The 27,608-nt window shown below is 50.2% G+C and overlaps 1 protein-coding gene across 5 annotated transcripts; it reads right to left on the reverse strand.

Annotated features, from left to right (window-relative positions):
• Positions 1–185: 185 nt before the first annotated feature.
• On the reverse strand, positions 186–27,281 carry PRDM4 (PR/SET domain 4). 5 transcript variants are annotated; one of them, XM_020982444.2, is made up of 12 exons: positions 27,092–27,281; positions 26,299–26,486; positions 21,054–21,187; positions 17,783–17,968; positions 15,976–16,758; positions 10,658–10,807; positions 9,657–9,775; positions 7,813–7,898; positions 3,550–3,677; positions 2,086–2,400; positions 1,821–1,989; positions 186–1,549 (listed from the first exon to the last, which is right to left on the reverse strand). In XM_020982444.2, the coding sequence occupies exons 2-12, from the start codon at positions 26,307–26,309 to the stop codon at positions 1,171–1,173; spliced, it is 2,460 nt and encodes an 819-aa protein (XP_020838103.1). In that variant the 5' UTR covers positions 26,310–26,486; positions 27,092–27,281; the 3' UTR covers positions 186–1,170. The 5 variants fall into 5 exon arrangements, with proteins under 5 accessions (XP_020838103.1, XP_020838104.1, XP_078003182.1 ...); XM_020982445.2 differs by lacking the exon at positions 27,092–27,281 and adding an exon at positions 26,952–27,031; XM_078147056.1 differs by lacking the exon at positions 27,092–27,281 and having other exon boundaries at positions 26,299–26,832.
• Between the last annotated feature and the right edge of the window lie 327 nt (positions 27,282–27,608).

A 27,608-nucleotide genomic window follows, 5' to 3' on the forward strand; every position in this document is an offset into this window, starting at 1 on the left:
TTGATGCGGAGAAGCTCGAGGCAGGAGGAAGAGAAGAGGCAGCGGCTGGGGGGCCAGGCCAAGAAACAGGGGAAGGACAGGGAAGATGGCCCCAAGCACCACTGGACTGAAACCCCCTAGATGCTGATGGGACGTTTCCTTCCCTAGCCACGCTTAAAACATACACACACGTTTTGCAAACAATATGCCTTTTCTTTAAAAAATGGTTTTGATTTTAATTTTTTCCTAGAGTACAGGTTTGAATGAAATATATTCATTCGATAAATAGAATAGCAGCAATACCTTCCCAGTCACGTCTACATGGGATTGGCACCAGAAACAGTGTCAGCCAGCAGGGCACCCCACGCTCTGAGTCAGCGGCTTGAGAAGAGGCCTGCGGGCTGCACCAGACTGTTTCCTGGGCACCCGTGCATCCCGGTTTCTCATATGCCCTCTGGGGTCAGGTTCCTCCAGAGGCCCATGACCCACCCTTGGAAGGCAAAGCTCATGGGTCTCATCTAAATGTTGCGGGTCCTTCTTTGTTCTTGCCTGGTGGCCATTTCAGGGACCACCTCACCGCTCTGGCCAAGAGAACTCTGCTAGTGATGCCCACCTCTCACCCCTGGCAGGCCCCTCTTTCAGGGGCTCCTGGGCAGACACTCTCACCCCTGTCCACAGCTACCTAGCCTCAGTCCCTTGGCCTCTAGGTAGCTGGTGGTCCCTAGGTAGCTCTCACCCACTCTGTGTGAGCCATTGGCGCCCCAGAGCCTGGCGGTGGACACGGACAGGCGAGTCTGGGCCCCAGAGAAAGCTGCTTTGAATGCTCACACAACAGCTAAAGTTAGACCACGACCCTTAGGGCACGACCCTTCTGTTCGGGGGGAACCTCTGGAGTGATTCTGTGATGTGCTATCATACTCAAGGAAGCTGAGGGGCAAGCCCTGACCTTTGAGGTGCGGGAGAAGCCCGGAGCCATCTGGATGGAATCTACCACAATCTGATTCGCTCAGTGTCCCTGGGACCGGAGGCTCTGAATGGCTCAGACATGGCCCTGGAAGGCTGCCGCGCTCTCCCTGCTGCCTGCCCTCCTCTCCTGGCTGTGGAAATAAGGACACAGGCTTCTCTAAGGGCTCTGCCCACTCTCATTCAGTCTGTTTTGGCCACTGGCTGGAAAGAAATAAAAAGCTGCATTTATATATAAAAAAGCAAGGTGGGGTGGGGGCGGGTCCTGGCTCTCCCTCTTCCGGGCAGCCTCATTTGTGCGGGAAGGCCATTGTCGGCAGCGGCGGTGTACACGGCCCCGCTCAGCCCACACTCCTCGGCTCCCACGGGGTCTCCTAACTCCTCCTCCTCCGAGTCGTCCTCGTCCTCCTCCTCCGGGACCGACGAGCCGGAGGCCGGGCCTTTGCAGATCTTCAGGTGGCGTGTGAGGTGGTATTTGGTCAGGTAAGCCTTGGAACACTTTTCACAGACGTAATCGCGCTTTCCTTCGTGGGAGTTGAGATGCTTCTTCAAGTGATTCGTCCTCAGGAACAGCTTCTCGCACTTGGGACACTTAATCTGCCGCTCTCTGGGGAGCACAAAGAGAAAGACTGCTTTTGGAGGCGACCTCAGGCCAGCCCCGACCCCTGCTCCTCCACACACCTCCCCCCCGAAGTGTGGCAGAACCGGCAGAACCCTGTGCCTGGAGGAGAGACCCGGGCTAGTGTCCCACCCCGCTGATGGACCGCGACTGTGGGCCGGTCACTGCCCACCTTAGCAGGGCCATGGGGAGGGAAGTACTCTCATAAATGGGAGAGAGACTCCAGGGTTGAAGGGCAGCTCTCGCCTGACGTACGTACTGTGTGTGTGTGAGCACGTGCTGCTTGAGGTCCTGCCGCCGCATGAAGAGCTTGTCACAGTAATCACACTTCAGGTTCTTCTCGCCGGTGTGGATGACCATGTGTGACTCCAGGTGAGCCTTCTGGGTGAAGGACTTGTCACACAGTGCACACCGGTAGTTCTTCTGGCCTGGACGGTGGAGGCACAAAGGACGAGCTCGTGAGCCTCCCCTGCCGGAGTCCCCGGGGGTCGGGGGCCCTCCACCCCAGGGCCTCCGCTCCTCACCTGTGTGGATCTTCAGGTGCGTGCGCAGGTTGCTGGGGTCGCTGAAAGCCTTGCTGCAGAAGTCACACTTGTGGGGCTTCATCCCCATGTGGCCCATGAAATGCACGTGGAGCTTGGACGGCGAGATGAACGCCTGCGGACACATGGAGCACTTCCACTTCCTCTCCTTGCCGTGGCTAGGCCCGTGGCCACCGCTGTGGCTCTGGCTCGGCAGGTGGTGGTGGATGTGGCTGCTCAGGTGGGCTTTGAATTCCGTGTAGGAGCTGCACTCCTTGCCGCAGTTACAAACGTGCACATCCGGGTGCTCAGGAACACCTGCAGGCAAGACCACTGTTAGGCCCCGTCCGTGCCCTGGCACATCACAGGCGACCGACTGCCGCTGGCCGCTCTGGCTGCGACCAGAGACCAGCCCCAGCTTGCCTCAGGTGCTCAGAGGGCAGGGGACGGAAGGCGCGACTCTCACAGGCAGGAAACAGGGCCTCACTGCAACGCCCTGCTGCTGGCGTGGGAGTCTCTCCTGTGTCGGCCACGACCGACTTGTTAGCCAGAGCAAGTCAAAACGAGGCTAAGCACGAAGAGGCTGTGGTGTGAGAGCCCCCCCACGCCCCCTAGACAAGGGGCCCTCGGGAAGGGCCCAGAGGCGCAGGGCACAGCTCTGGGCACAATCAGGCGCCAACAGCGGCCCCTGCCCTTGGCTGGACCAGAACCTCAGAGCAGATGCCGTGGGCCTCACACAGGGCACAGGGTCAGAGGGAGGACTAGTCCTCAGGGCCAGGGACCACAAAACATCTGCACAGGGTTCGAGGCCACTATGGGTAGAGGGCCTGGAGTCTTAAGAACTGGGCTCCTCGGGGGCCTGTGCGCACCATCACCTCCACAGGCCTCGTCCCCTCTTCTGTGAAACATGGGGCAGAACTCAATGGCCTCTGTGGCCCTCCCGCTGCCCATCCACGGTCCCGTGAAGGTCACCACAGTGGACGATGTGGGGTGTGACTGTGGAATCCCACATGGACATTTGGGAATGAACCTCCAGGATCTCCCTGCCACTGTCTCCCAGAAGAGGAGGGGAGAAGGCTCCACCTTGACCAGGGGTGTGGAACCTGCGGCCCTCTAGGCCCTTAAGCGCAGCCCTTCGAACCCAAACTTCAGAGAACAAAGCACCTTAATACAAGGATTTGTTCTGTAAAAACTGGACTCCGTCAAAAGACCTAGAAGGCCACAGGCTCCCCACTCCTGGCCTTGACCTCTTCTTCCATCTGAGAATCTCAATGGTTTGGAGCACCCAGCACCCCACTCCAGCCGAGGCTGGGCCAGGGAGGGACATCCTCCTCACGTGGAAGGAGACTGAGGCCTCTCGGGCGGCCACAAAGGGCACACATTAGTATCTGCGACAAGGCTTCTTTCCGCTTCTCCCCTTCTTTGCACTCATGACCTGTGAAAGAAGGAATCGTAGCACCAGCTTACCGATCTGCTGGGCGTAGTCCCGGCTGTAATAGAAAAGCAGTTCATTTTCCGGAGGGATCTCCTGGGAGGTGCAGAAGTAGATTTTTCCGTCGTGAGGGTAAGCGACCAGATTCTGTTCCTCCCGGTTTCTGTAACACCACACATTTGAGAACCGGTCAGGCTCGGGCTGTGGCAACGTCAAAAGCACACGCAACCAGCCAACACCCCAAGGCCGCTCCTGCGGCTTCTCCACAATCACTGAAGGCACGTGCTTACCTCCAGATACGCCTCCCCTCGGGACACCAGCTCCCTGATCATGAGAAGGGGGGGCGCTAACGAGAAATAACCCTCCAAAAAAGAGAGGGTACCTGGTGTTCCTCCCTGACCCCAACCTGTGCTCCAGGTAAGATGCTCAGTGTCTGAACTGGCACAAGTAAAATCAGCCAAAAGAATACCGGGCTGGGCTGGGGAACTCACTTGTCTCCCCGTGCCACATGACTCAAAGCACTACATCAACACCTGAGATAGCAGCAGGTTGTTACATGGGAGAAAGAGAAAGGAAAGGAACGTCGTATGACTCAGGGCTAAGAACAGGCCTGAGCCTCTGCTGAAGTGTAGAGCTGGACACAGTGAGGAAGAAGTCCTCCAAGGAGGACAGACACAATACACCGGGCACAGAAGTTATCGGCGCAGATCAGCAGGGAAGGGGCAAAGAGGAGGAGAAAGTGGGGATTCCCTGCTCAGGGGAACAGAAGCTGCTCAGTCAGCTGTTATGACAGATGGCACAACTGATGGCTTCTGGGGCCAGGTACCCACAACTTAGCCAAGCAGATGGCAGTGCCCTCCCGCCGGCAATCTGCCTGGACATAGATGAGACCGACACAAGGTTGCCAACATCTGTGAAGCGCTGGACAAGAGACTGATGATCTCAAGGGCACAGGCTGTGTTTTCTATGCCTGCTGCCCACTGCGGGCAAAAGATACAGAAGAGAAAAATACATTTGGAGACTGGACGCTGGCTGAGGTGAGTGTCTGAGAACTACGATTTGGACTCCTGAAACCCAGTTTAAAACAGAGGGATGACAGATGCCTGGCCAGAGAAGAAGCACCCCCAAACAAGCCTGCTAAGAATGTATGTGCAGGTGCCTTGCACATCTAATCAAAAAGGACTTCCAACTACAAGGGATCAGGGAAGAAGATGACTTATGCACACTTCTCAAGTTAGATACCAGCAAGTCAACAAACATTAAGTGCCCACCCTGTGCCAGGCAGTGCTCTAAGCACCGGAGATACAAAAAGAGGCAGAAGATAGTCCCTGCCTCCAAGGAGCTTATACTCTGATGGCTACAAAGATAGAAAAAGAATAGGAGTTGACACCCCAAAACTTCAAAATCAAGTAAAGGAGCCAGTTGTAAAATGGGATAAACGAAAGGGGAAGGGGAAGGCGACTCGTGTGACTGCATGAGAAAATCCAGAACCCAGAGGGGAAGCAGGATGGAAAGCATTTGGGTGAAGGTCATGGAGTCATGAAAAGAAGAGTCACTAGAGGGGAGGAAGGAGGAGTTTGTGAAAGAATGAAGGACACTTACTAAGTGCTAGGCCCAGTGGAGTCAAAGAGAAAAGTCAGACAGTCCCTGCCCTCAGGGAGCTCACCTTCTAAGGGGGAAACAACTCAGATGGGAAGCAAGGCCGGGCAGCAGATGACCACGAGAGCAATGTGCTGCAAGAACAGGGATGCCAGAGCTCAGAATGAGTGGAGGTGGACAGAGGAGCCACAATAAAAAGAGAGGGTTTGACCAAAACAGAAGAGAAATGAGTCCAAGGAGTGAAGGGCAGACTGGGGCCTTCCCTGGGGCTGAGTGGAACAAAGCTGCCTGGGGGAGGTGGAGCTGTTGCCCTGGGAATGGGAGGACCAAAGGACCCGACAGGGAGGGGCCGCCATGCAGAGGCCTGGGCCCAGCTCCGGAAGAAGCATGAACCCATGGCATGAAAGATCATGGAAAAGGTGGCAGACAGCACAAGCCTGGAGAGGCAAACATCTGGATTTTCAAAAAAGTCAGATAACAAGCCAGTGAGCCTGCTGACTGATACCTGGGAAAATCCCAGAATGGCTCACTGGAGAGACAGGAGCAGGGCCTCCCCAAAACTGGCCCAACAGCCCCAGGAAGGGATCTGCCAGGTTGTCCTCAGTGCTTTTTTCTGACAAGACTGGCCCAGAGCAGACGAGGGGAATGCTCCAGATATGGGACACACGGACTCTGGCAAAGCTTTAACTTAGCATCTAGGGACAGAGACGGATTAGAGGATAACACAATTTAAATGCCTTGAGAAGTCGTCAAGCAGAAATGGTGGACGGTAAATGACCAAGGTCTCCAGTGGAGTGCTCCAGGGGTCAGCTTCCACCCTGGTCTGGTTAACAGTTTTATCAATGACTTAGAGAAAGGCTAAAGAACCACTACAGTGGGTGATACGGCATCCAAAAAGGTCCTAAAAAGCCACAGCACTGGGATAAACTGAATAAGATGAAATTAAATAGTGAGAAATGTAAAGTCTTGTACTCAAGTTGGAAAAACCCAGCTTTACACGTACAAGATGCTTAGAGAAGAGTTCTGAAAAAGATCTGAGGGTGTTAGTGGACCACTAATGAGTTGGCAGTCAACTATAGAGGCCAAAAAGCCCAGGCAATTCTGGGCTGCATTAGGAGGGGCCCAGCTGCCAGGAAGAGGGAGTGATGACTGTCAGTACTGTGTTCTCATCATGCTCATCTGGAGAACTGGGCCGAGGTCTGGCCACCAGCATAACAACATGAATGGGCGAGCGGGTGTCCAGAGGAGGGCAACTAACATAGTGAAGGGCCTTGAGTCTACATCACATGACAGTCAGCTGAGGGAACTGGGCAGGTCTGGGGTCAAGAGAAGACTCCAGGGGAGGGGACATGGGAGCTGTCCAGGAAGAGGGATCACACCTGTTCTTTCTGACCTGAGGGTAGAAGCAGAAGCAATGGGTATGAGTTGAAGATGCTACACCCCCAGGAGCCTTCCAGCAGAGAAGGGATGGCAGGGCAGGGGGAGGGGTCCCTGCCTACTCTCTCAACTCTGAGATTCCGTAACATCTCCACTTATGAAACATACTCTATGATAACTAGGGTTTTCCTTACTAACTGGATAAATTAAGATACAGTGTTCTCAACTCAAGGGAATTATGTTAACAGTGAATTTAAGCAGCCCCTCGCACTAAGATCTGGGGAAAGTTAGTATTATGCTGTATCATATTCATCTGAAATCCATCCTGACAAGAGGGGATGTTTTGTCAGACTCCACTTCTCAGTCTAGATCTGGTTATACCCAAAGGGTATAACCAGAGCAATGTCATCACTTCGGTCCCCCCAAGGCACCTGCTTGTTAACCAGCTGGGGCTGGACCTCTCCCACGTGGGACTCCTGCTTCTGTTTGCCAGAAAACACGGAAGCCAGCTGGGCCTGGGCCGCTCCCCAGGGACCTATTCTCTTGTTCTTCCGCCTCCTTGCTGAAACGAGGGGTAACTTAATCTCCACAAGGAAGACAAAACCAGGGGGATCCCATTTGGGATGATCTTGATTTTCTGGCCAAGATTACTATGGGAAGTCGATGCCCATTAAACAATTAGCATTCCTTAACTGCCAGCGAGGGGTGTGAGCATCCGCACCTGAAGGCCAACCCACCTACCAACTGGGGTTGTCTTACCTTTGCCGGGGAGAGGTCTCAATGAGGTACTGTCAGGCCAATAAGATACACCTAGGTTTAAAAGACCCTGTAGGCCCTCACTTGGGGTCTCTGGTCATTCAGGGAGGCCACTGACCCAGAGTACTGGTTACTGCTAGCCTAACCAATAAATTGCTCACGCCCTGGCTTTTTGCTAAGGTGCCAGTGAGTCTGTTTCACTAACGGTATACGAGACACTTTTAATAAAATGCTATCTTGCCCTGGAGAAAACTGCCTCAGAATCATTTTCACTTGCTATACATCTTACGGTCAGTTTAAAAAACCTTAAAGGTAGCTCCTTTTTCTGGAAGTACGTGTGAACCTAGATTTTCCTGTGGATTTACCCTAAACCTACTAAATTCAGAAAGCATAGTGGAGGAGGAGGAAAAACCCTGCAGTTGGACTCGGGAGGCACGGGCTTGTCACCTCCCCTCAAATCCTCTGTCTCCTCATCTGAGAAATGGGGATGATATGCAGGCCTCAGAGTGGGGTGGAAAGAACATTCAGGATGGCACCAGTGCTCCTCACACCAACAGTCACCTCACCTGGCTTTGTGCACAAACATCATCCAGTTACATTCATTTTCGTCCGTTGTAATGATACAGAATTCGAGGACGCCATTGTGATACATCTGCCAGCGGAAGGCCAAAAAAAAGGGAGAAGTGGTTATGGACAGGATGACTGACTAGGGCTTTCTGATCTTCCCATCAGATGATCTCATGAGCTAGGAAGAGGGAAGAGCCTCAGCTCCTCATTTTACTTGTCTACAAATCAACTTAAAAATGAGAGGAATTCCCTGATAGAACACAACTGGCTGTGACAAGAAAGATTCCAGCCAGTGCTGCCACAGGACCGCACAGGTACAGATGCAGTCTGAGCTCTTCCACCCCATCAAGGGCGGCTGGCAGGCAATGTCCCTCAGGAGCGCAGGCCCAGTCTCAGCCCGGGCCAGGTCCCCAGAAGCAGAAGCAGCTGCTGCCTTCCCAATGACTTGTGTGCACATGCATAGACCCTGGGCTAGATATCCCTGGTGCTGATACTGTAAGCCAAGGGAGCGCTTCCTGTGAGCATGCTCCCAGTGACTGACTGCGTCACTATCATAAGACCCTTTTAGAGAGGAAATTGACTGCCAAGCCCATGTACTCTCTCTCCTTTCCATGAGGCTTACAGAGAACTGCAAGGGACAGTGATGAAGGGATCTCCTAGAATCCCTCTCTCCAAAGACTTCTCCTTTTTCCATCATTTGGCTTCTACTACCCACTTGTAAAGAGACGGTGCTGGGGCGAGCAGCACAGGAAACAACATGAATTTCAGTGTCAGTAAGGGGAAAAGCAGGCCAGGGAGGGAAGCTGGAGATGGGGGGGGTAGCTCATGGCAGGGTTTGCAATGGGGTCAGGAAGGTCATGAGAAAAGGCAGGAGGGAAAGTGGGAGAAGGCAAGTGAGAGTGACCCTGTTTGCATCAGAAGCTTCCTCATCTGTGAAAAGCCTATTCAGGCTCTGCATATATGGGGTATTCTTTGACTCCAAAACAAGGTCATGGTGCGGAATAATATTTATCAATATAACCTTTTTATTTCCAACAACAACAGCAAATCTTGTTTTCGGGCGACTGCCTCAATTCAGACCAATATAATACCTGGAATCAACTACGCCCCACAGCGGGGTGCCTAAAGTTGTTCACTTTCCATACCTTCGCCTGGCTTTCACTTTGTAATACACACTCAGCTGCCGGGGCCCCAGCAGCAAAGAGAACACAAGGGGCAATCCAATGTTCCACGTGGGAGAATGACGGAAAGGCAGGGAGCCTGGCCACTTCATTTTGCTTCCACCTTTAGTAAAACTGCCTTCACAAATCTTTTTTAAAACAAGTCTTAATTTTTACGGATTATCTCTTGTTTTTACATCACCTTCATTTCTCAGTAGTTCCCTCCTCCCTACTCAGGAAGGTGTCCCTTGTAATAAAAAATCAGAGAGATGCGGAAAAAAGCAGTTCAGTTAAACTAGACGAGGAAGTGGCTGAGCCGGCCTGTAGATGTAGTACTCCATATCCACAGTCCCCGACCTCTTGAAGGAAGGGTTTGTTCAATCCTTTCAGTCATGTCCAACTCTTCGTGATCCCATTTGGGGTTTTCTTGGCAAAGATCCTGGAGTGGTTTGCCATTTCCTTCTCCAGATCATTTTACAGATGAGGAAACTGAGGCAAACAGGGTGAAGTGACTTGCCCAGGGTCAGCTAGTAAGTGTCAAGGCCAGATTGATGAGGCTTCCCGACTCCAAACCTAGTGCTCCATTCACTGCGCCACCTAGCTGCCCCTCAAGGAAGCGAGGCAGGCGCAAATAATTAAATTTTTAAAAGCAATAGAAAACGCGTACACACACCAACACCAACCTTCCAGATATGATTAGCCGCCTTGTCTGTCCAATCTGCTACTTCCATAGAGTGGCTCTGCTGGCCAATCAATGGCCCAAAGCAAGTGCGAACAGGAATGGTTTCTCCAGTCCATACACCTATCAGCAGGAAGAACCCAAGGATCAAAGATTTGAAGCCGCTCCCAAAGGTACAGGGAGAGAGGGCTGGGCACACGTGCGGAGGCTCAGCAGGGAACTTCAGAACCTCTTCCATCACACCTGACAGATGGCTAAGCCTTGTTAGTTCCTCTTGACAAACAGGGAAAAGTGATACAGAAATGAAGCAGATCTCATAAAGGACATCAGACATCCTTGACTTCTGGAGTCTGGGAGTCCAGAAACTTGACTATTCTTCAAAATGTTCAGAAACAAATCTAAGGATGTCAGCTATAGATACTTCTACTCCCACTTACTACAAAATAAAGTTCCCTTCTACACCTTGGGGGGATAATTTATGTTTATCAGCTGTTTTCTAGAAACATTTTGCAGGTTTTGAGAGGACTTGCAAAGTGGCTACTGATGACTTTAGAACCCAAATCTACTTCTTGTACTTCCTAACTTAAGTGAAATTGGGGTAAATATATTCTAGCCAGCAATTCCTTTCTTCTGTGGCGCTCAAGGCACTGCTCGAATATTTAATCTACAAAATACTCCTTGCAATTGAGGATATTTATAGTGCCATCTCCATGTTGCTAATGAATGCTGAGCCTTAATGCTAAGGGCAAACGTGCTCCTGACCTTTCAGGGGGGAATCAAGAAGACTCAGCCAGGGCAGAGTTCTTTCCTACCAACTTAGGAGAAAGTGAGTTTCCTCATAATGACTTAAACCTGAGTCACACTTAACAGCTACTCCCACCATCTCCAAATCCCATAAATATTCCTCCTGGGCTCCTGTGATCTCTCTGCAGCTCCCATCCTTACAACTTAGCAGTGGTGAGGGAGGAAGCAGGCAGGTAGCACGCTACGGGTTATGGCTCTTACCCACATCTGCCACCATGAGAGACTGGCGGAGGACGAGCTGCTTTGGGAGAGACAGCCTGGCCCGGCTCTCTATTGGGCTGTCTGGAACAAAGGTCACAGGTCCATGGTCAGGGCAATCGGAGGGGTAGGCTCGGTCACAAAGTGTGCACCCTGGAGATACAAGAGATGAGACAATTTTAACGAGGCCCAAATGGATCTTGGAACTAGGCAGGATTAGGGTCTGCCTGTTATTTAAACAATAATTTCATTAAATCTGAGCTGAGTACAAAGGTGAGTCTTATCAGAATTACCATATCAAGATTTCATATCCCCATCCATGTGACTGCAGCACATCCTTCTCCAGAGCCTGACAAGATCTTAAATTTCCTTTTTGTTTGTTTGTTTGTTTTTGGTTACGCAATGGGGTTAAGGGACTCGCCCAGGGTCACACAGCTAGTAAGTGTTATGTGTCTGAGGTCGCATTTGAACTCAGGTCCTCCTGAATCCAGAGCCGGTGCTCTGTCCACTGCGCCACCTAGCTGCCCCCTAAATTTCCTTCTAATCAACAGACACGTCCCTTGCTCAGTCTTGAGGCCAACAGTTCTCAAACTTAGAATCCCTTTACATTTTTAAAAATTGGGGATCCCAAATTAATTTACTTATTCAGTGCCATACCAATCTAACTACCAAAAATTATTTTATAGAGCTAGAAAAAATGGTAACAAAATTCACCTGGACGAACAAAAGGTCAGGAACATCAAGGGAATCAAGGAAAAAAATGAAAAGGATGATGGCCTAGCCACATCAGATCTCAAACTGTACTCAAAGTGGCAATCATCAAATCAGTCTGGTACTGGCTAAGAAACAGCATGGTGGATCAGCGAAATGGACACGTAAATGACCACTGTAATGTAGGGTTTGATACATCCAAAGATCCAAGATCTTAGAAAAAGAATTCACTATTTGACAAAAACAGCTAGGAAAACTGGAAAGCAGTTTGGCAGAAACTAGGTATAGATTAACATCTTACACCATACACCAAGATACAATCAAAACGGGCACATGATTTAGAAATAAAAGATGATATCGTACACAAATTAGGGGAGCACAGAATACTCTACTTGTCATATCTATGTATGACCAAACAAGAGATAGAGAGAGTCATGAGATGTAAAAAGGACAATTTTGGATACATTACAGTAAAAAGGGTTTGCACAAACAAAACCAATGCGGCCAAGATTAGAAGGAAAGCTGGAAACTGGGAAATATTTTTTTACAGTAAGTTTCTTTGCCGAAGGTTTTATTTCTCAAATGTATGGAGAACTGAGTCAAATTTATAAAAACAGGAGTCATTCCTCAATTGATAAATGGTCAAAGGATTGGAACAGGCAGTTTTCAGAAGAAGAAATAAAAGCCATTTATACTCAGAAGAAAAATTGCTCTAAATCACTATTTAGAGAAATGCAAGTTAAAACAACTCTGAACTACCTATCAAAGTGGCTAATGACAGAAAAGGAAGACAAGAGAGGCTGGAGGGGATGTGGAAAAACTGGGACACTAATGCACTGTTGGTGAAGTAAAAACCTGGGAAGACTGACACGAACTGATACAAAGTGAATTAAGCAGAACCAGAACACCGCATACAGCAACAGCAAATATTGTACAATGATAAACTGTGAATGATTTAGCTATTCTCGGCAATAAAGTGATCTAAGACAATTCTGAAAGGATTTATGATGAAAATGCTATCCGCCTCTAGAGAAAGAACTGATGGAGTCTGAATGCAGATGAAAGCATACTTTTCAAACTTTATTTTAACTAGGTGGTTTTTTTTTTTGGTCTGTGTTCTCTTTTGTAACATGGCTAATATGGAAATATGTTTTGCATGACTGCACATGTATAAACGTATCAAAGTGCTGGCCTTCTCAAGGAAGGGGAAGGACAGGAAGGGATTTTGGAACTCAAAAATAATTTTTAAAAGAAATGTTAAAAATTATTTTTAAATGTATTTGAGAAAAAATATAGTAAAAACATTCTTAGAATGTTAAATAAATAAAAGATGGAAACTGGGAATCCCATGTGTTTTTTTTCCTGACACAGGTTTCATCAATAGTTACCATATTAGAAATCAAAAAAGATAAAATATTCATTCCTTTAAAATAATAATGATGATGATGATAAGGGATAGCTAGGTGGCACGGTGGATAGAGCACCATCCCTGGAGTCAGGAGGACCTGAGTTCAAATTCAGCCTCAGACACTTAGTAGCTTATGCCTTGGGCAAATCATTTAATCCCAACTGCCTCCAAAAAAATTGATGATGATGATAATGATATACCCATTACATGTTAACTTAACACAGCTTTACAAATAACTACTTTCCAAAGTAAAAAAAAATTCATTGAAAAGAGTGGTACGGTTTTATATTCTTCTGGAAATCTCTTTAACGTATAGTTTTAGTCTCCTCTCTGTTTCTGCATACCATCTGTCACAATATGTTGTGGATGCAGTACATGAAGAAAATCTGGTTTCACACAGGCAGTGGACAAGGGAGGGGTATTTTAAGAAGTGCTTATACTTCCTCCTACGCTATTAATCAAATACTGGATTGAATATATGAATTGGGATCACCCTCAAATCATTTACACCCTCCCCCTGATCCCCTGTAGTGGGTCCCTCCTGCCTACAGAATAAAGTACAAGCTTATCCATGCCATCATTCAAGGCTCTCCACCACCTGGCTACACTTATTTCATACCACACGCCTTCACTGATGTATGTTTGAGCCACACTGGACTACATCACCCTCATTAACAGTCTACTCTTTCTTCTGTGCCACGTTCTTCCCAACACGTCCCTCACGCTGACCTGCTTGTTGCAATCCCCTATCTAAGACCCACCCAGGTGCCCTCCTCTGTGGCAGCTTTCCTAATCCTGACACTGTGCCATTGGACAGGGTCTCCCGGACCCTGACACTGCACGGCCTTCCCTGAACTGGTGTAATCTTTGTACACCTTCCTTGTTCCCATCCTACCCTTCAGGCCAGGGGTGGGGCCTGACCTCACTCTCCTTCAAGGGCCTTCTGCAGAGTTTTCCCTACGGAAAGTGCATTGAACTCAGTTCCAGGCCATGCCCCTAGATGTCCCACTCGGCCCGGCCTGAAGCAGCACAGGAAGCAGCTCTGGAATGTCCCCAAGGGCCTGGCAAGGCCAACTTGTTGGTGCGAGGTGACATCACAGCATGACTGACTCTGTGTCTGCAGGGTCATATTTGTCCTTAGTTCAACTACCAACGAAGTGGGAACCAGGTTCTGATGATGGACTTAAGGTTAAAACTCTGCAACCCAATGTTCCAGACGATGACGATATCTATCACAACAGCCAGCATTTCTATAGGGATTTACAGTTCACAAAGTACTCCCATCCAGGTCCCACTTAGTGTGGATAAGCTATCTCCCAAAGTGGTGGCATGTATGTGACTTCACACTATCTGAAGTTATAATCGCATAAAATACGGTGATTGCTTCCAGTCCAAGGGAAATACATGGGGCGATTTCAAGCAATGCAACCACTCCTGGGGACTCAGTATTCACACTAATCAGGACCTAGCTGTATATAATAACATAGCTCTTTATAATACTAAAATGCTATTTTACAAACATTATTCTTACAACAATTCTGGGAGGTAGGTACTAAGATTATCCCCATTTTACGGAAGAGAAAATTGAGGCAGAGAGGTAAAATGATTTGCCTAAGGCCATAAAGCCTAAGTGTCAAAGGCAGCAGCTGAACTGGGGCCTTCCCGACTTCAGTCTCAGAACTCTGTCCAGCTGGTGCCGCCACAGTGCACAGAGCACTGGAGCTGGAGTCAGGAAAAGCAGAGTTCAAATCCAGCTTTGGACGCCTAGTAGCTGTGGGACCCTCGGCAAGTCACTTCAACAGCCTGCCTCAGTTTAGAATGGGGATAATCAGCCCCTTCCTCCCAGGGCTGTGGGGAGGATCAGAAGAGCAAATAATTGTAAAGCGCTTAGTAGCTCAGTGCCCAGCACACAATGGGCGCTCCAGAAATGCTCATTCCCCGGCCTCTCAAGCTCGGCTTCTTGGGCCTCTCTTCTTCCTCACACTGACTCACTTTGCCAAAGAGGGTCCTTCTATGCTTGTTTCTTTACATTCCAACTCGAGGGCTTCTCCCAAGAACTACTGCGTCAGACTTGGAATCAGGGAATCCTGAGTTCAAATTCTACTTCAAACCCTCACTAGGTGGGTGACCTGGGCAAGCAACTTCCCCTCTGCCTCAGTTATCTCATCTGTAAAATGGGGGGCCTCCCCCCTCGGATAATGTGGCCTCAACGGCCTCTAAGGTCCCTTCCAATAGTCTACGGTTCCATGGGGATTAGTGGCGCTGAAATCATGGCAGCCAAGCCCTCTTCTCAAACAGGATTCTGATTCTAGAATTTAAAACCATTTCATGGCACGGGGCTGAGCCTGCCTACCCAGAAAAGATCAAGATTTATGTAAGTAAATGGACAGCTCACTTTCTCCTCCTACATCAAGAATGAGCTTGTACGTGACACTCTCAGGGGCCTAAGCTCCCTTCTCAGGTTCCAATATCCCGCCCCCTTGATACCCACCAGCTGTCAGACCAAGGGTGGGGAATCTGTGGCCTTCCAGATCCTTAAGTGCGGCCTTTGACTTTGGATTCAGTCAAAAGGCCACACCTGAGGACCTAAAAATGACCTTGAGGCCACAGGCTCGCCACCCCTGCGCTGGCTCTTCCTTGATCCTTTCCTTCTCTTAATCAGGCTCCTGCGGTTCCCTGGCAGGCTCCTCGGGGGCTGGGTCACTGAATGGGGTGCCTGGGTCCCCTCTGAAGATTCCTGAGGAAGGGTCAGCCCTCTTCCGAAGGAGATTCCTTTCGCAGCACTCTCAGGCATAAGTTTCTCCTCACTAAAGCTTTATAGCACAAACAACTTCGATACATTGTCTCTCATTTTATACTAAAATGCAACATGACCTCACACAGAGACTATGGACCCTGAGATGTACTTTTGGAATATGTGTGAAACCGTCCTAGGTCTTTGCTTATGTGTAAAAAGGGCAGACTGCCATTTCACTCCCTTATCACAGGAAGATATTCCTAGGGTAAATGAAACATCTGAAATAATCTCTAAGCCATTTTGAGAAGGGGGTAGGGGCTTTAACACAAAATCCAATCTGAGTTCAAGAACACATTCTGATTTCTAGACATGTTTCATGTTCTCCCACCTCCAAGCCGAGCTGTTTGCCTAAGATGGTGGGGTGATGATGCCACCGTTACCCCCATCCGCACTGGGCACACTCACAGATGGTAAACAAGGTCGCCATGTTCTCCTTGTTGGAGTTGGAGTCTTCCATCTGCAGGGATGGTGGCACAAAGGACAGGTTGTCTGAAGCCACATCTACGTGGCCCGACCCCATAGCGACCTCCTGGGTGATAGAGGACACAGCCACGGGTTCAAGGCTGAGGCCCACTTCATGCAGGGAAACAGACTCCAGGGAGGCAAGGCTGTGTGAGGTAGACAGGGCCACGCTTACGGAGTTGGTGCTCATGGCCACGGTGTGGATGGAGTCACTGAGGGCACTGTCGGGCATGCCATTGACTCGTCCGGCTATGTGATCAGTTTCCATGACCACAGGGAGTTCCAGGCCATTCCCATGAAGAGGGATCACACCCCCATGTCCCACAGTGTCTGCTGCCAAACTGTTACCAACCGAGTCCACAGATAAAGGTTCGTGGCTTCTGGAACCGTTTGGCATCTGGGAGTGTTCCCCTGCAACACCCTCCATCGTCAGCTCCTCAGCCGCCATGCCGTCTGTGGAGATGGGGCTGGTCACCCTCGAGACGCTCTCCATGGTGATGGCGGTGTCCAGGGCCACCTCGTGGCTGTCACCAGGATGGAGGCTCTGGGCCCCGTGTGCACTGACCGCACGGGAATCCATAGGGACAATGCCCGGCTCCAAGCCAACGCTGCCGCCGGGCTGATAGGGATCATTGGAGACGGCCAGCGTGGGACTGTTGTCTACACTGATGGAGTTCGGGTGGATGTACTGAGGAGGAGGTCTGTCGGCCAAATACGATAAGATGCCTGATGAAGGAAAGAGACAGGAAATGAGGAACCTAGTGGTACCCAGGCACACGCGAACGTTCTCCAGACAGCAGCACCTGTACTGACAAACACGCACAGGCTACAATTTCAGGCTACGACTTTTCCTACAAAGGTCTGGGTGATTTTTTCCAGTTTAATAAAAATAAGCTTGTTTTCCAAGGATTAATGTAAATATAAACATGAGTCTCTTCCTGTGAGACCCTTTGCTGAGAAGGGAGAATTAAAGTAGGATAAAAATGACCTCCACACCCTGCCCTCCAGCTGGCCTTGGTGGGCATTTTTATTTTTGTGCTTCCTACGCTGGGCTGCAACGAAAGACGCTGCTCTGAAGGGCAGGCCAGCCTCCAGTACGGGGTCTCCCACAGACTAAGTGCTTGATAAATGCTTGTCGACTGACCAATTGAAAGAAGGAAGACCCAGAGAAGGACATTTTTAAGCTCACATGCAACCAGGCCTGCGGTGGCCTCCCTGAAAGCACCCCTACCCCCAGCAGGCCGCGTGTTTGGCAGGAGACATTCCCGAATTCTAAAACCAGCCCAAAGTCAGCATTGCAGTGGAAGGGGGGAGGAGAGAGGCTAGCTGGGGGCTGCTCCCCACCATGCTGTCAGGAACACTCGGGCCACACTTAGGCAAAAGCACACGGCTGTACACCTGAAGGTGCAGGTTCTTCGCTTCAAACCAGTTCTTCACCATCGGTGTGTCCTGGGCCCCGCCGGTGCAGCCTCCAGGCCACTCCACTCTCAGAATCGTGTTTTTAAATGCATTTAATAAAATACACAGGATCACAAAGGAAAACAATTATACTGAAACACAGTGATGGAAATATTTTTTAAAAACAGGTTCGTGGAAGGCAGATCTCTGAGGCCCCTGTTGTAAAAGAAAAACCCTGAATAAAATGAAAGTGTTTGAGGTGGTTAGATAAGCAAAAGGAAGCCTCTGGCAGACAAAGAGACAAAGGCCCTCCCTGCCTGCGGGAGCCTGCTGCCCAGTCAGGGGGACTCACCGGGCAGAATGTGTCTGAAGTAGCTGCTCTCCAGGTGTGGGTAGGGTGGGGGGGGCAGAGGGTAGTTCCTCTCTGGTATCCCACACATCACCCCCCGATCACCAATGCCCATTGGGAGCATCAGAGACAAGGCGGAAGGCAGAGAGCTTAAGGAGGGACCAAGGTTTGGAATTGCAACTGGCAGTCCTGGGGGAAAAAAAAGGAAAAAAAGAAGACTTTCCTTAAAAAGCAAATTAAACTCCCAAATATCTTCTTGGTTAAAATCTCAGAAATTTCTTTCCATCAATAAAAATCCCACTTACCTGAAGCAGAAATAACTATACCTACTTCCTCCTGCCTAAGAGAGAGGGGGGGACTCCTGGGACAGAGCCCTGGATGTATGATCAGACCACGTCTCTGTATTTCAGGCTTTGGCATAACCATTTTTCTCTGTCAAATAAGCTTGGGTTTGATCTGGAGGGCCGGGGACAATGGCTGGGATATGGAGACCACAGGCACCAATCAAATATAGTTTTAAAAATAGGGATACGGACTGGACCCGTCAGGAACACCCTCTCCTAAAGCAGGTCAATGCCTTCTCTCCACTTTAGAATCTCAGAGAGTCCCCCAGCGCAGTGAGGAGTGACATGACTTGCCCAGGGTCGCTGAGCCTGCCTACGTCCCCCGGAGGGATTGGCACTCTGGCTGTCCTAGCTCGGAGGCCCAGCTCTGGCAGTCAGATGAAAGAGAGGCTTCCTCATTAGACATAAGTAAATAAATAACTATCCTACCTAGAGCTCTGCTTTGAAAAACGCCTGGCCTTTCCTCCTTACCAAGCGGTTCCCACAAATGATGCTACAATAAAACCGAGCACAGTCCCTGGCCCAAGCTCCAATTCCTCACTTAGGGATCTAGAGTCATGTTTTTTTAGATTTTAATGCTGGTTATACAATAACCAGTAAGAGTCAAAATGATCCTGATGATTTTAAGCGCCAATAAGCTAATTATTCAAAGATGATTCAGATACAAGTTAATGGTGAATATCCATACAATGTGATTACAAATCTTAAACTAAAACCTGACACTTTTAAGGCCTTAGAAACCCTGTAACCCCCAAATCCCTCATTCCAAAACAAGGGGAACCTGAGGCCCAGGAGGGCCATGAGTTACCTGTGGTCTCACAGGTGAATGTAAGAAGCAAGATTAGAACCCAGGTCCTCTGAGACAGTGAATGCTCTTTTCCCTCTGGGCACAAAGAGAGCGCCTCAGACACAGCACAGGTGTTCAAAGACTGTTCTGGAGTAGAATCTTGGAGTTGGAGGCGTAAGCGGGCAGTGAGTGGCACAAGGTCGCATCTCTGACCCCGAATGTGCCGACTCCAGAGGAGCACCTGGAAGCTTCAGAAGCAGAGGGTGTCCCCCCCCCCACCCGCACCACTCCAGCAGCCCCCACCTTGTCTCTGTGGCACAGCAGGAATGAAAAGCCCCTTTGCCTGATGGGAGCTGTGCTCCACTAATTCTGGAGGCTGGCTGACCACAAAGTTTTCAAGGAAGTGGAGGACTTTATACAAGTCCTCAGCACCCATGGCCTCTTCTTGAGTGAGCTCATCAGGGTGCTACAGCCAGGCACAGGAGAGAGACAGCTCCTCAAAGCTGGAGGGCCCTTGTTCTCTTCCTGTCACAGACATCATGGAGTGGGGCAGCCCTGGCCAAGGGATGGCGCCTCTAAGCCTCCTTTCTCTTCCACAAAATAGACCGGCTGATGATTCAACTGAGGCAGTCTTAAGCACCTACTGTGTGCAAGGTCCTGTGCCAGGTACTAGGGAAACAAGCAAAAAAGGATAAAGGCCTTGGCCCCAAGGAACTGACATCTCTTAGGCAGAGGAGCTTGAGAGCACGAACCACTGGGGAATCAGGAAAGGCACTATGGCAGAGGTGGCACCGGGACCAGGGAGGCCCAGGATTGTCAGCACGGGAGGGACAAGCCTGGGAACAGCCCTTCAAAGGCATGACAGTGGGAGATGGAATGCCAATTTCCCGCAGCAGCCTCTGGAAAGTGGAGGCTACAGTCCAACTGTGAAGGGTCTTCAATGCCAGGCTGGCAGGTTTGCATTTATTCCAGAAGTGAAAAGGAGCCACTGAGGACTTCTGAGTTGGGGGAACACGATCAGATGTGTGCTTTGGAAGATGATTATCCAGGCAGCCCGGCTGCTCTATGGACACATCACTGAAGCTCCCTAAGGCTCAGTTTCTAACATGGAGATGGTAACCCCTGCTTCCCAGGGCTGCTGTGACACCCAAAGAGGATAAGATTTGTAGGATACTTTGGAAGCCCAGTGGTTATTTTAGTAGCTAGGGGAAGGTGTAGTGCAGAGGGGAGAGGCGGATTTGGGTAAGAACGAGGATGGGGGTGGCCTGGGTGGAAAGGGACGGAGACACAAACTGCCATGGAGGCCAAAATGGCCAGCTTGACATCTGAATGGATCAGGGCCTGGCAGGCTTAGCGAGACGGAAGAGTCAAGGATGGCCCACAGTGCACGGAGGCCCTTGGAGGTTTCTTGGAGTACCAATGCTCTATGACTCAAAGAGATTCTATAGAGAACAACGAGGCATTGAAAAAAGAATGTTGTCATAGGACATGGGTTCAAATCTTAGCTTAGCCACTCACTTCCTGTGAGACTTTGAGTGAGGCACTTCTCTTGGCTGGGGGGCCACAGCCCCCTCCTCTGTAAAAGGAGGGCTGGACTAGATTCTAAATCAATGCCCCGTAATCAACAGAATGTGTAGAAGAGATTTTAAGCATCAGTAAATTCCACCTTCAAAATCTAAGAAGTGTGAGAACTTAAGACCCAAAGCCCTTCATTATCTAAGTAGACAGATTTTTAAAAAGGTAGTTTCTATCTGCCTGTCACCCGATCTGCTTACTCAGATCCAATGTGTAACAATGAAATTAGAGAGTTAGAGTCCGGAAGTAACAAGGACACAGGAGGGCTGGGCAGGAGAAGGAGGTGGAGGCCGCTGGCTGAAGCTGTAAGGAGCCCCTCCCCGCCTCCCTCCTGAGGACCCCAAGCCCAGGACTTCAGCCAGAAAGCCCTCATCCTGGGCAGGAGGAACCCTCTCCCCCTCACCCCATTCCTGAAAGTGCGCCACGAACTATTAGGGCATCAAGCCGTCGTGTCTGCCCTCCACCCACCCACACTCCTACAGGTTGAGGGAACCACGCAGAGCCTGACAGAGAACAGTTACGTGTCAGGACACACAACCTGCTCCTCTGGCAGAACTTCACCACTCACCTGGGGCAGGGATGGCATTGTGAGTAGGGGAGGCAGCCAGGCCGAGGTGACCTCCTGAGACTGGCAAGGCATTGCTTACCGAGGATGAAGCGAGCTGCTCCATCCCCACAGGACTCAGGTTCATCTCATTCATTCTGGGAAAGAGCACAAACAGTTGTCAACGACAGCACTGAGGCCCAGGGAACGAGGAGTCCTTCACTGGGGCTTCTTACATGGGTCCATTGGAATCAGACAGTGCTACGCCCACAGGCAGCCCACCCAGACAAGGAGAAAAACGTCATCCAAAGCTTTTCATTTGGAATATCTCTTTTCTTTCTGAAAATGGCCTTTGTGTTCAGCCAAACCATTCAATCCTACAGATGGGTTTAAAACAAAAATAAACAACCAAACTGCCAAGCCTCCTTGTGTTTAAACCAGCCTGCAAGGTCTGCGTCAGTACTTTTCCCATTGAGAGCAGAACGACATTACACAGGAAATCGTGAGCCTTCAAGTTGTTGACAAGTTAGCAGCCTCTGCATGAGGATCACCTTTGAGATCTGGATTAAGCAGGGAAGACAGTGCTGAACTGGGAGCCTGAAAGAAGGACCTGGGCTTCTGTCCTCCGGACCACCATGGGAAAGTCACTGCCCCTCTGTAGGCTCAGCTCTTTCATCTGTAAAATGGGCATAGTGACAGAAGCACGTCATGTCTGCCTCTCAGGGGTGTCACAAGGCTCTAGGGAGGGAATGTCAGGCCCTTTAAGTCAGGCACTATTGTGTCTTGCTATGCACTTTCCTCCAACATAATAACATTTCAAAGGTTCTTTGGTCTACAGACAAACACTTTGGAGAGAACTCACATACCCTAGACTAGAAATCTAGCCCGTCCACTCCACACAGTCATTAAGAAAAATGTCATTGGCATTACCTATGGTGTGGCTACAAATGAATAAACAATAAAAGGTCACCATCAGTGCCGTATCAGTTCAGAGCAGGACTAACCCGTAGCTGATTTCTCATCGGCATCGGCACCAAAGAGAGAAGGCAGCAATACCAAGAGAAGCGTCACGAGCACGAGGGACTTTCTGAGCCACTGGAAGTCACAGCAACCTTGCCTCCTACTGCAAGCACACACCAGACCTGGTGCCCAAGAGCACAAGGTCACCCCAACGAGGATTCCGTTCTACAAGTCAACAGGCTAAAATAATCGAAACAAAGGATCTCTTAAGGCTCATGAACTTTTCTCCCCAACATATCTCACAGTACCTGGGGCAGCCAAAAAGAGGAGTGGTGTAATCATACTGAGGTAGGGGGCCTATTTAAATAGTCATAGGCCAGTTAACTTCACGGCATTCCAAAGTCACAGACTTCACCCAGTCATAAATGGGTGCCCCTGGGGCTACTCTTTGACCTAGCCATACCACTACTAGGTCTGTAGGACAAAGAAATCAAAGGAAAAGAACCTGGATGTACAAAAATATTTATGGCTGCTCCTTCAGTGGTGGCAAAGAATTGGAAAGTGGGAGGATGCCCACCAACTGGGGAACGGCTGAGCGAGTTGTGGAGTATGATTGAGATGGAGGACTACTGCGATATAATAAATGATGTGCAGGATGCTCTCAGAAAAACCTGGAAAGACTGATGAACTGACGCAACAGGAAACGGGCAGAACCAGGAGAACACTGCACACAGTAACAGCAATACTGTACAATGATGAATTATGAATGACTTAACTATTCTCAGCAATCCAATGATCCGAGACAATTCTGAAGGACTTAGGAAGAAAAATACTGTCCACCCTCAGAGAAAGAACTGATGGGGTCTGAATGAAGACTGAAGCAGGCTTTTTGTTTCTTTCTTTATTATTCTTGGGCGTTTTTTGAGGGGGTCTGTGTTCTCTTTTGTAACACAGCTAATATTAGAAGTGGAATACATGACTACCCACGTATAATCTATGTCAAATTCCTTGCCTTCTCAAGGAGATGAGAGGGAAGGGAGGGAATTTAGAACTCAGAATTTTAAAAAACAAATGTTAAACATTTTTATTTCCATGTAATTCAGAAAAAAAAAATGTAATTTTTCTTCTAAAAAATCAGTGTGTGCCCTTGGACCAGGCAATAAACTATATATAAATCAGTGCAAACGCTATCCCCCCTAATGGAAAGGCAGCAAAGCCCGAGGCTTCCCAAGATCTACCCTTCCCAATACTTACTGGACAATTACTCCTGGATGTCCCATTGGAACCAACTTCAAACCTGACATGGACAATAATGAATTTGTTTTCTTTCCCCCCTGAAACATAGAACTCCTGATCTCCTAATACTAAGATACACGCCCACCACCCAACCAGCCAGTCATCCACACCCTTCTCCACGTTACCTCTGGCTCTTCCCTTTCCCATATCTACTCCATCTTACCAGGCCCCAATCCTGTCTTTCCTATGTCCACAACAGACTGACGTCCCTCCTTCCATTTACATTCCCAGGTCACTGTCCTAGTCCAAGTGCCACCTATTCCTCAATAAGAAGACTTCAAGAATTTCAGATCTGGTCTCCCTTCTCTTCCCTACAGATCCCAGCCCTCAGGCAAAACAAATCCTCCTCCTGGAGATATTAGAGACCACTCCTCTCCACAAAAGCCTTCAATGGCTTCCAACTGCCTCCTGAATCAAACCCACACTCCCTACTTCACATGGTGTTCATCTGGGGCTGCCATCTTTCCAGTTTTCTCTCATGCTGCACTAACCATTCCCCACTCTGTACCGCACACTTTAGTAAAACTGAACACCCCCACTATCTGTCCCCTATTTTCCCTATCCCTTTCACACCATTTATTTCCAGCCCTAGTCATGCCCTTCCCCATCCTACCTCTGCTTTTTAAAACCTCATTCATCCTTCCAAACCCAGTTCAAATGCCACCTCCTTCCTATGCCCTGGTCAGAAACGTTTTTCTTTTCTGAGGACCTCAAATAGGACCTTGATCAAATTCCATTTTATATTATCTTTCTTCATGTATGTAATACAGCCCCATTATTAGATTATAGGCTCTATGAGACCAGAGACCATGTGCTGGTCATGTTTTATCATCACCCTTTGAGGTCAGCACAGGACTCAGTGCCTGGGCCATAGTAAGTGCTACAGAAATGCTATCATTATTATGCTGCACTGGTTGGACGGCTTCCATGTTACAACATATCCTGTGCTAGGATATAAAACTCTCTCAGGCCAAAAAAAAAAAAAGTAAATGCTGCCCTAACTTTTGGGTATTCTGTGAGTTTAAAGTAGCCCATCCACATCAGTTTTTCACTGTCAAGCTTCCTCTGGAGGACATGACATCAGCAAGAAGGCAAGAAAGCCGACAGAATTCTAATGCCATTAGGGCTCCTGACGTAAATATGGCTGCGGCCCCTTTACTAGTATGATCACACTGGTAAAAGCCCTCAGCTCCAACTCCAGTCACAAAAACGCGCTCCTGAAGGAGGAGAGGACTAAACAACCCAGGCAGCCTTGGGCAAGAGAAGCAAAATGGGCTGTGGCCTTTCGGGCCTCCTCAGACCACAGCCTAACGGGGAGGCAGGAGACTCGGCCGATGCTGCTGGGGAGTGACACACCTAGATGGGACTACTCTTCTTGGGCAGCCAGAAGCCAAGGGCACTGAGTACTGTACGCACAGAAGCGCCCGGCATCTTCACCTGTGAAACGAGGAATTCATCTCACATTCCCATCTGGCCCACATCTGCCTTCCAGCCTGAATACCTGTTCATCGGCTGCCTTAGGTAGAAGGCATGACAGAGGCCAGACACTCCTTTGTCATCCTCTTCTCTCCTCTCCAATTGGGCTCATTCCTTCCCTTCCACAAGAGCCGCTTCTGATCCTGCCAGGTATGCACAAGCCGGGGAGTCTAGCCCTCAAACCTGTACCCTTCCCTTCACAAACATAACGTCAATTACAAACGGCTGATTTCATCACTGCCTACTTGGAAAAATCAGCCAAGTATTACGTGCTGTAAATAAGCACATCTGTCAATAAATAATTTGCTCTGTCTTCCCCCAAGAGAGGCAACAGTTACCTAAGTCAACCTCAGAAGCCAAAAGACCTGGATTCAGGTCCCTTCTTTGACACTTCCCGACTACACACCTCTGGCATTGTACAGCAGATGTCTATTTGCATTGGCAAAGGGAAGTTTGGTCCCAAACAATCCTTCCCAGTGCAAACCTTTACTTATAAGAACACAGATCTAGTGGAAAGGGCCCCAGATAAGGAAACTAAGGCACAGAGAGGATTAATAACTTGTCTAGAAGCATACAACTAGTAAATGACGTACTTGAACCCAGCTCTGCCTACCCCCAAATCCAGGATCTTATCTGCTAAATCAGAGACGTCAAACATAGCAAACAACCAGCTTAAAATGGAATTGGAAAATATAACAAAATAACAAAATAAAGATATGAAGGAACCCAATGTCAATGTGTGGTTTCCTTATGTTCAGTTTGGAAGTGTCTGACACCAGCTTTCCTCCCTCAAAGACAACTTGGTTAAGAAGAAGCCTTATAAATCCTGAAACTTTGTACCACCGATTCCTTGGTACTACAGTGAAAGCTTAACTCATTAGCATGAAGTGTTCACACCAGCACTTTCTTTATTGCAAATCAAGCCAGACCCCATGGAGGCAAAGGGGAAAGTTATGCCATATGGTAACAACAAAAACACAAGATAGAAACAACAAGATCTAAATTTGGCTGAAAAAAGTGTCCTATGGAGAAAAAAATGAAGAATGAAAAAAATGTGCCACGGGGGAAAATTTTAGGGAGAAATTTAGAAAGAATGAAAGAAATATTCTGTGGAATTGGGATGAAAGGGTTAAAAATGTAAGACAAATGCACCAGGGTCTAAGGAGAAGGCTTCCCGAATTCCGCCCTTCAGTTCTTGCAAAGGGGCCGGGAATCCCGAGGAGCGGGAGGCCTGACCCCCGGCCCGGCCGTGCCCTCGCCAGGTGTGCCGGCGTGACTTGGGCAAGTACGCGGAAAAGTGAGGGCACTGGACCAGGAGACGGCTAAGGTCGGACGTCCCCGGATACCGATCAAACGACCCCAGCCCCTAGAGCTGGGAGGAGCGACCCCCAGCCCGGCGGCTCGCCGGGAGCCCCGAGGACCCCCCAGCTGCGCCTCAGACAAAAGGCTCGAGGGGTCGCCCGCGCCCCGACCCTCAGCATCCTTGGGGGGTCGGCGGGGGGGGGTGCCCGCTTGGGGGGCGGGGTCCCGGGCTCACCTGGGATGCATCGGCTCGGCGCCAGGTGTCAGCCCGGCGGGCGGGGGGAAGGGTCAGGGCACCTGGACCCTCGGCATCGCCCTCGGGGGGCTCCGGCACTCCAGCCCCCCGAGGGAGGGGGCGCTCAGTCTTCGCGGGGCCCCCGGCAGCGCATCCCCGGCCTCCGCGGGGAAGCCTGGGGCCGGATCCTGCGGGTGAGAGAAGGGGAACGCGGCTGAGCTGCGCCGGCCACGCCCCCTCCCCTCCCCTGGACACACCCCCCCTTTTTTTTAAAGCTAACTTTGCTCGCGCATCCTCCGGCCCCCACCGGGGCGGGAGGGCCACGGGTGCGCATGCGCAGCAAGAGAGCGCGCATAGCCAATGCTCCGCGGCTGCGGCGGCTCCTCCCCGAGCTCGGCCCATTCCCCGCGCACGCACAGACCAGCGTCAGGGGAGGAGCACGAGTGCCAGTTCCGCTTTGTTCCCCGGCCCGCGGACCACTGGTGAAAACCCCGCCTCCTCGCTACACTCTCCACCCCGCCTACGCGCGCACGCGCACCACTTGCCGCCCCTCCCCCAACATACGGAGACCGGGAACCTACCCTTCCCCCGCGAGCCCAACACCTCCTACCCTCAAGGCCCCCCCCAACCTCCACCCTCCCCTCGGGCCGCACTCGCCAAAGCGCCTTTCTGCCACCGCCTCTTCCGTCTCCGCTTCTCTCAAACCTTCCCCTCACCCCCTCCCGTAGTTCCCCCCAACCCCAAACTGCCGTTCTGCTCTACCGCCCCCCCATCCCCTTCTGCGCGTGCGCACCGAAGGGCCCCCTGGGGGAGCGGCGCGCGGCGAGGGACCCCGGGGGAAGAAGAGATAGAGACAGCGTGAAGGAATCGAGCACTGAGTCATCGAACCGCGGTTGCTAAGCGACGGAGGCGGGTGTAAGGGTCTGGAACTTGAGATGGTTGGTCCCACAGCAGCTCAGCTTTCTCCCTCCTGCAGCGCAGTCAGCCCGAGGCTGGGCTCCCCCCCCCGCATGCGCAGTGTATGTCTGAATGCCGGCAAGACCACGTGTATGGTGTGCCAGCCACGAGGGACCATGGAGCCTAGAACTGAGAATGGCGAAGCTAGGAAGAACCAGGAACAAGGAATGTCAGGGCCGGGAGGGAACCTAGAACAGGGAAGTCAGGGCCGGGAGGGAACTTAGCATAGGGAAGTCAGGGCTGGGAGGGCCCTTAGAACAGGGACATCAGGACTGGGAGGGAACTTAGAACGGGGAAGTCAGGGCTGGGAGGAATTTAGAACAGGGAAGTCAGGGCTGGGAGGGAACTTAGAA

The sequence above is a fragment of the Phascolarctos cinereus genome, unplaced genomic scaffold (genome assembly GCF_003287225.1).
Source record: "Phascolarctos cinereus isolate Bilbo 61053 unplaced genomic scaffold, phaCin_HiC Scaffold_1;HRSCAF=81, whole genome shotgun sequence".
Taxonomy (NCBI): domain Eukaryota; kingdom Metazoa; phylum Chordata; class Mammalia; order Diprotodontia; family Phascolarctidae; genus Phascolarctos; species Phascolarctos cinereus.

What these genes read in the sequence shown, in the direction of transcription:
- PRDM4 (XM_020982444.2), bottom strand. An exon ending in CAATGCCATCCCTGCCCCAG is followed by an intron (nt 17,969 to 21,053) that starts GTGAGTGGTGAA and finishes TTTTTCCCCCAG; the next exon opens with GACTGCCAGTTGCAATTCCA. An exon ending in CTTCAGACACATTCTGCCCG is followed by an intron (nt 16,759 to 17,782) that starts GTGAGTCCCCCT and finishes TTCCTTCATCAG; the next exon opens with GCATCTTATCGTATTTGGCC.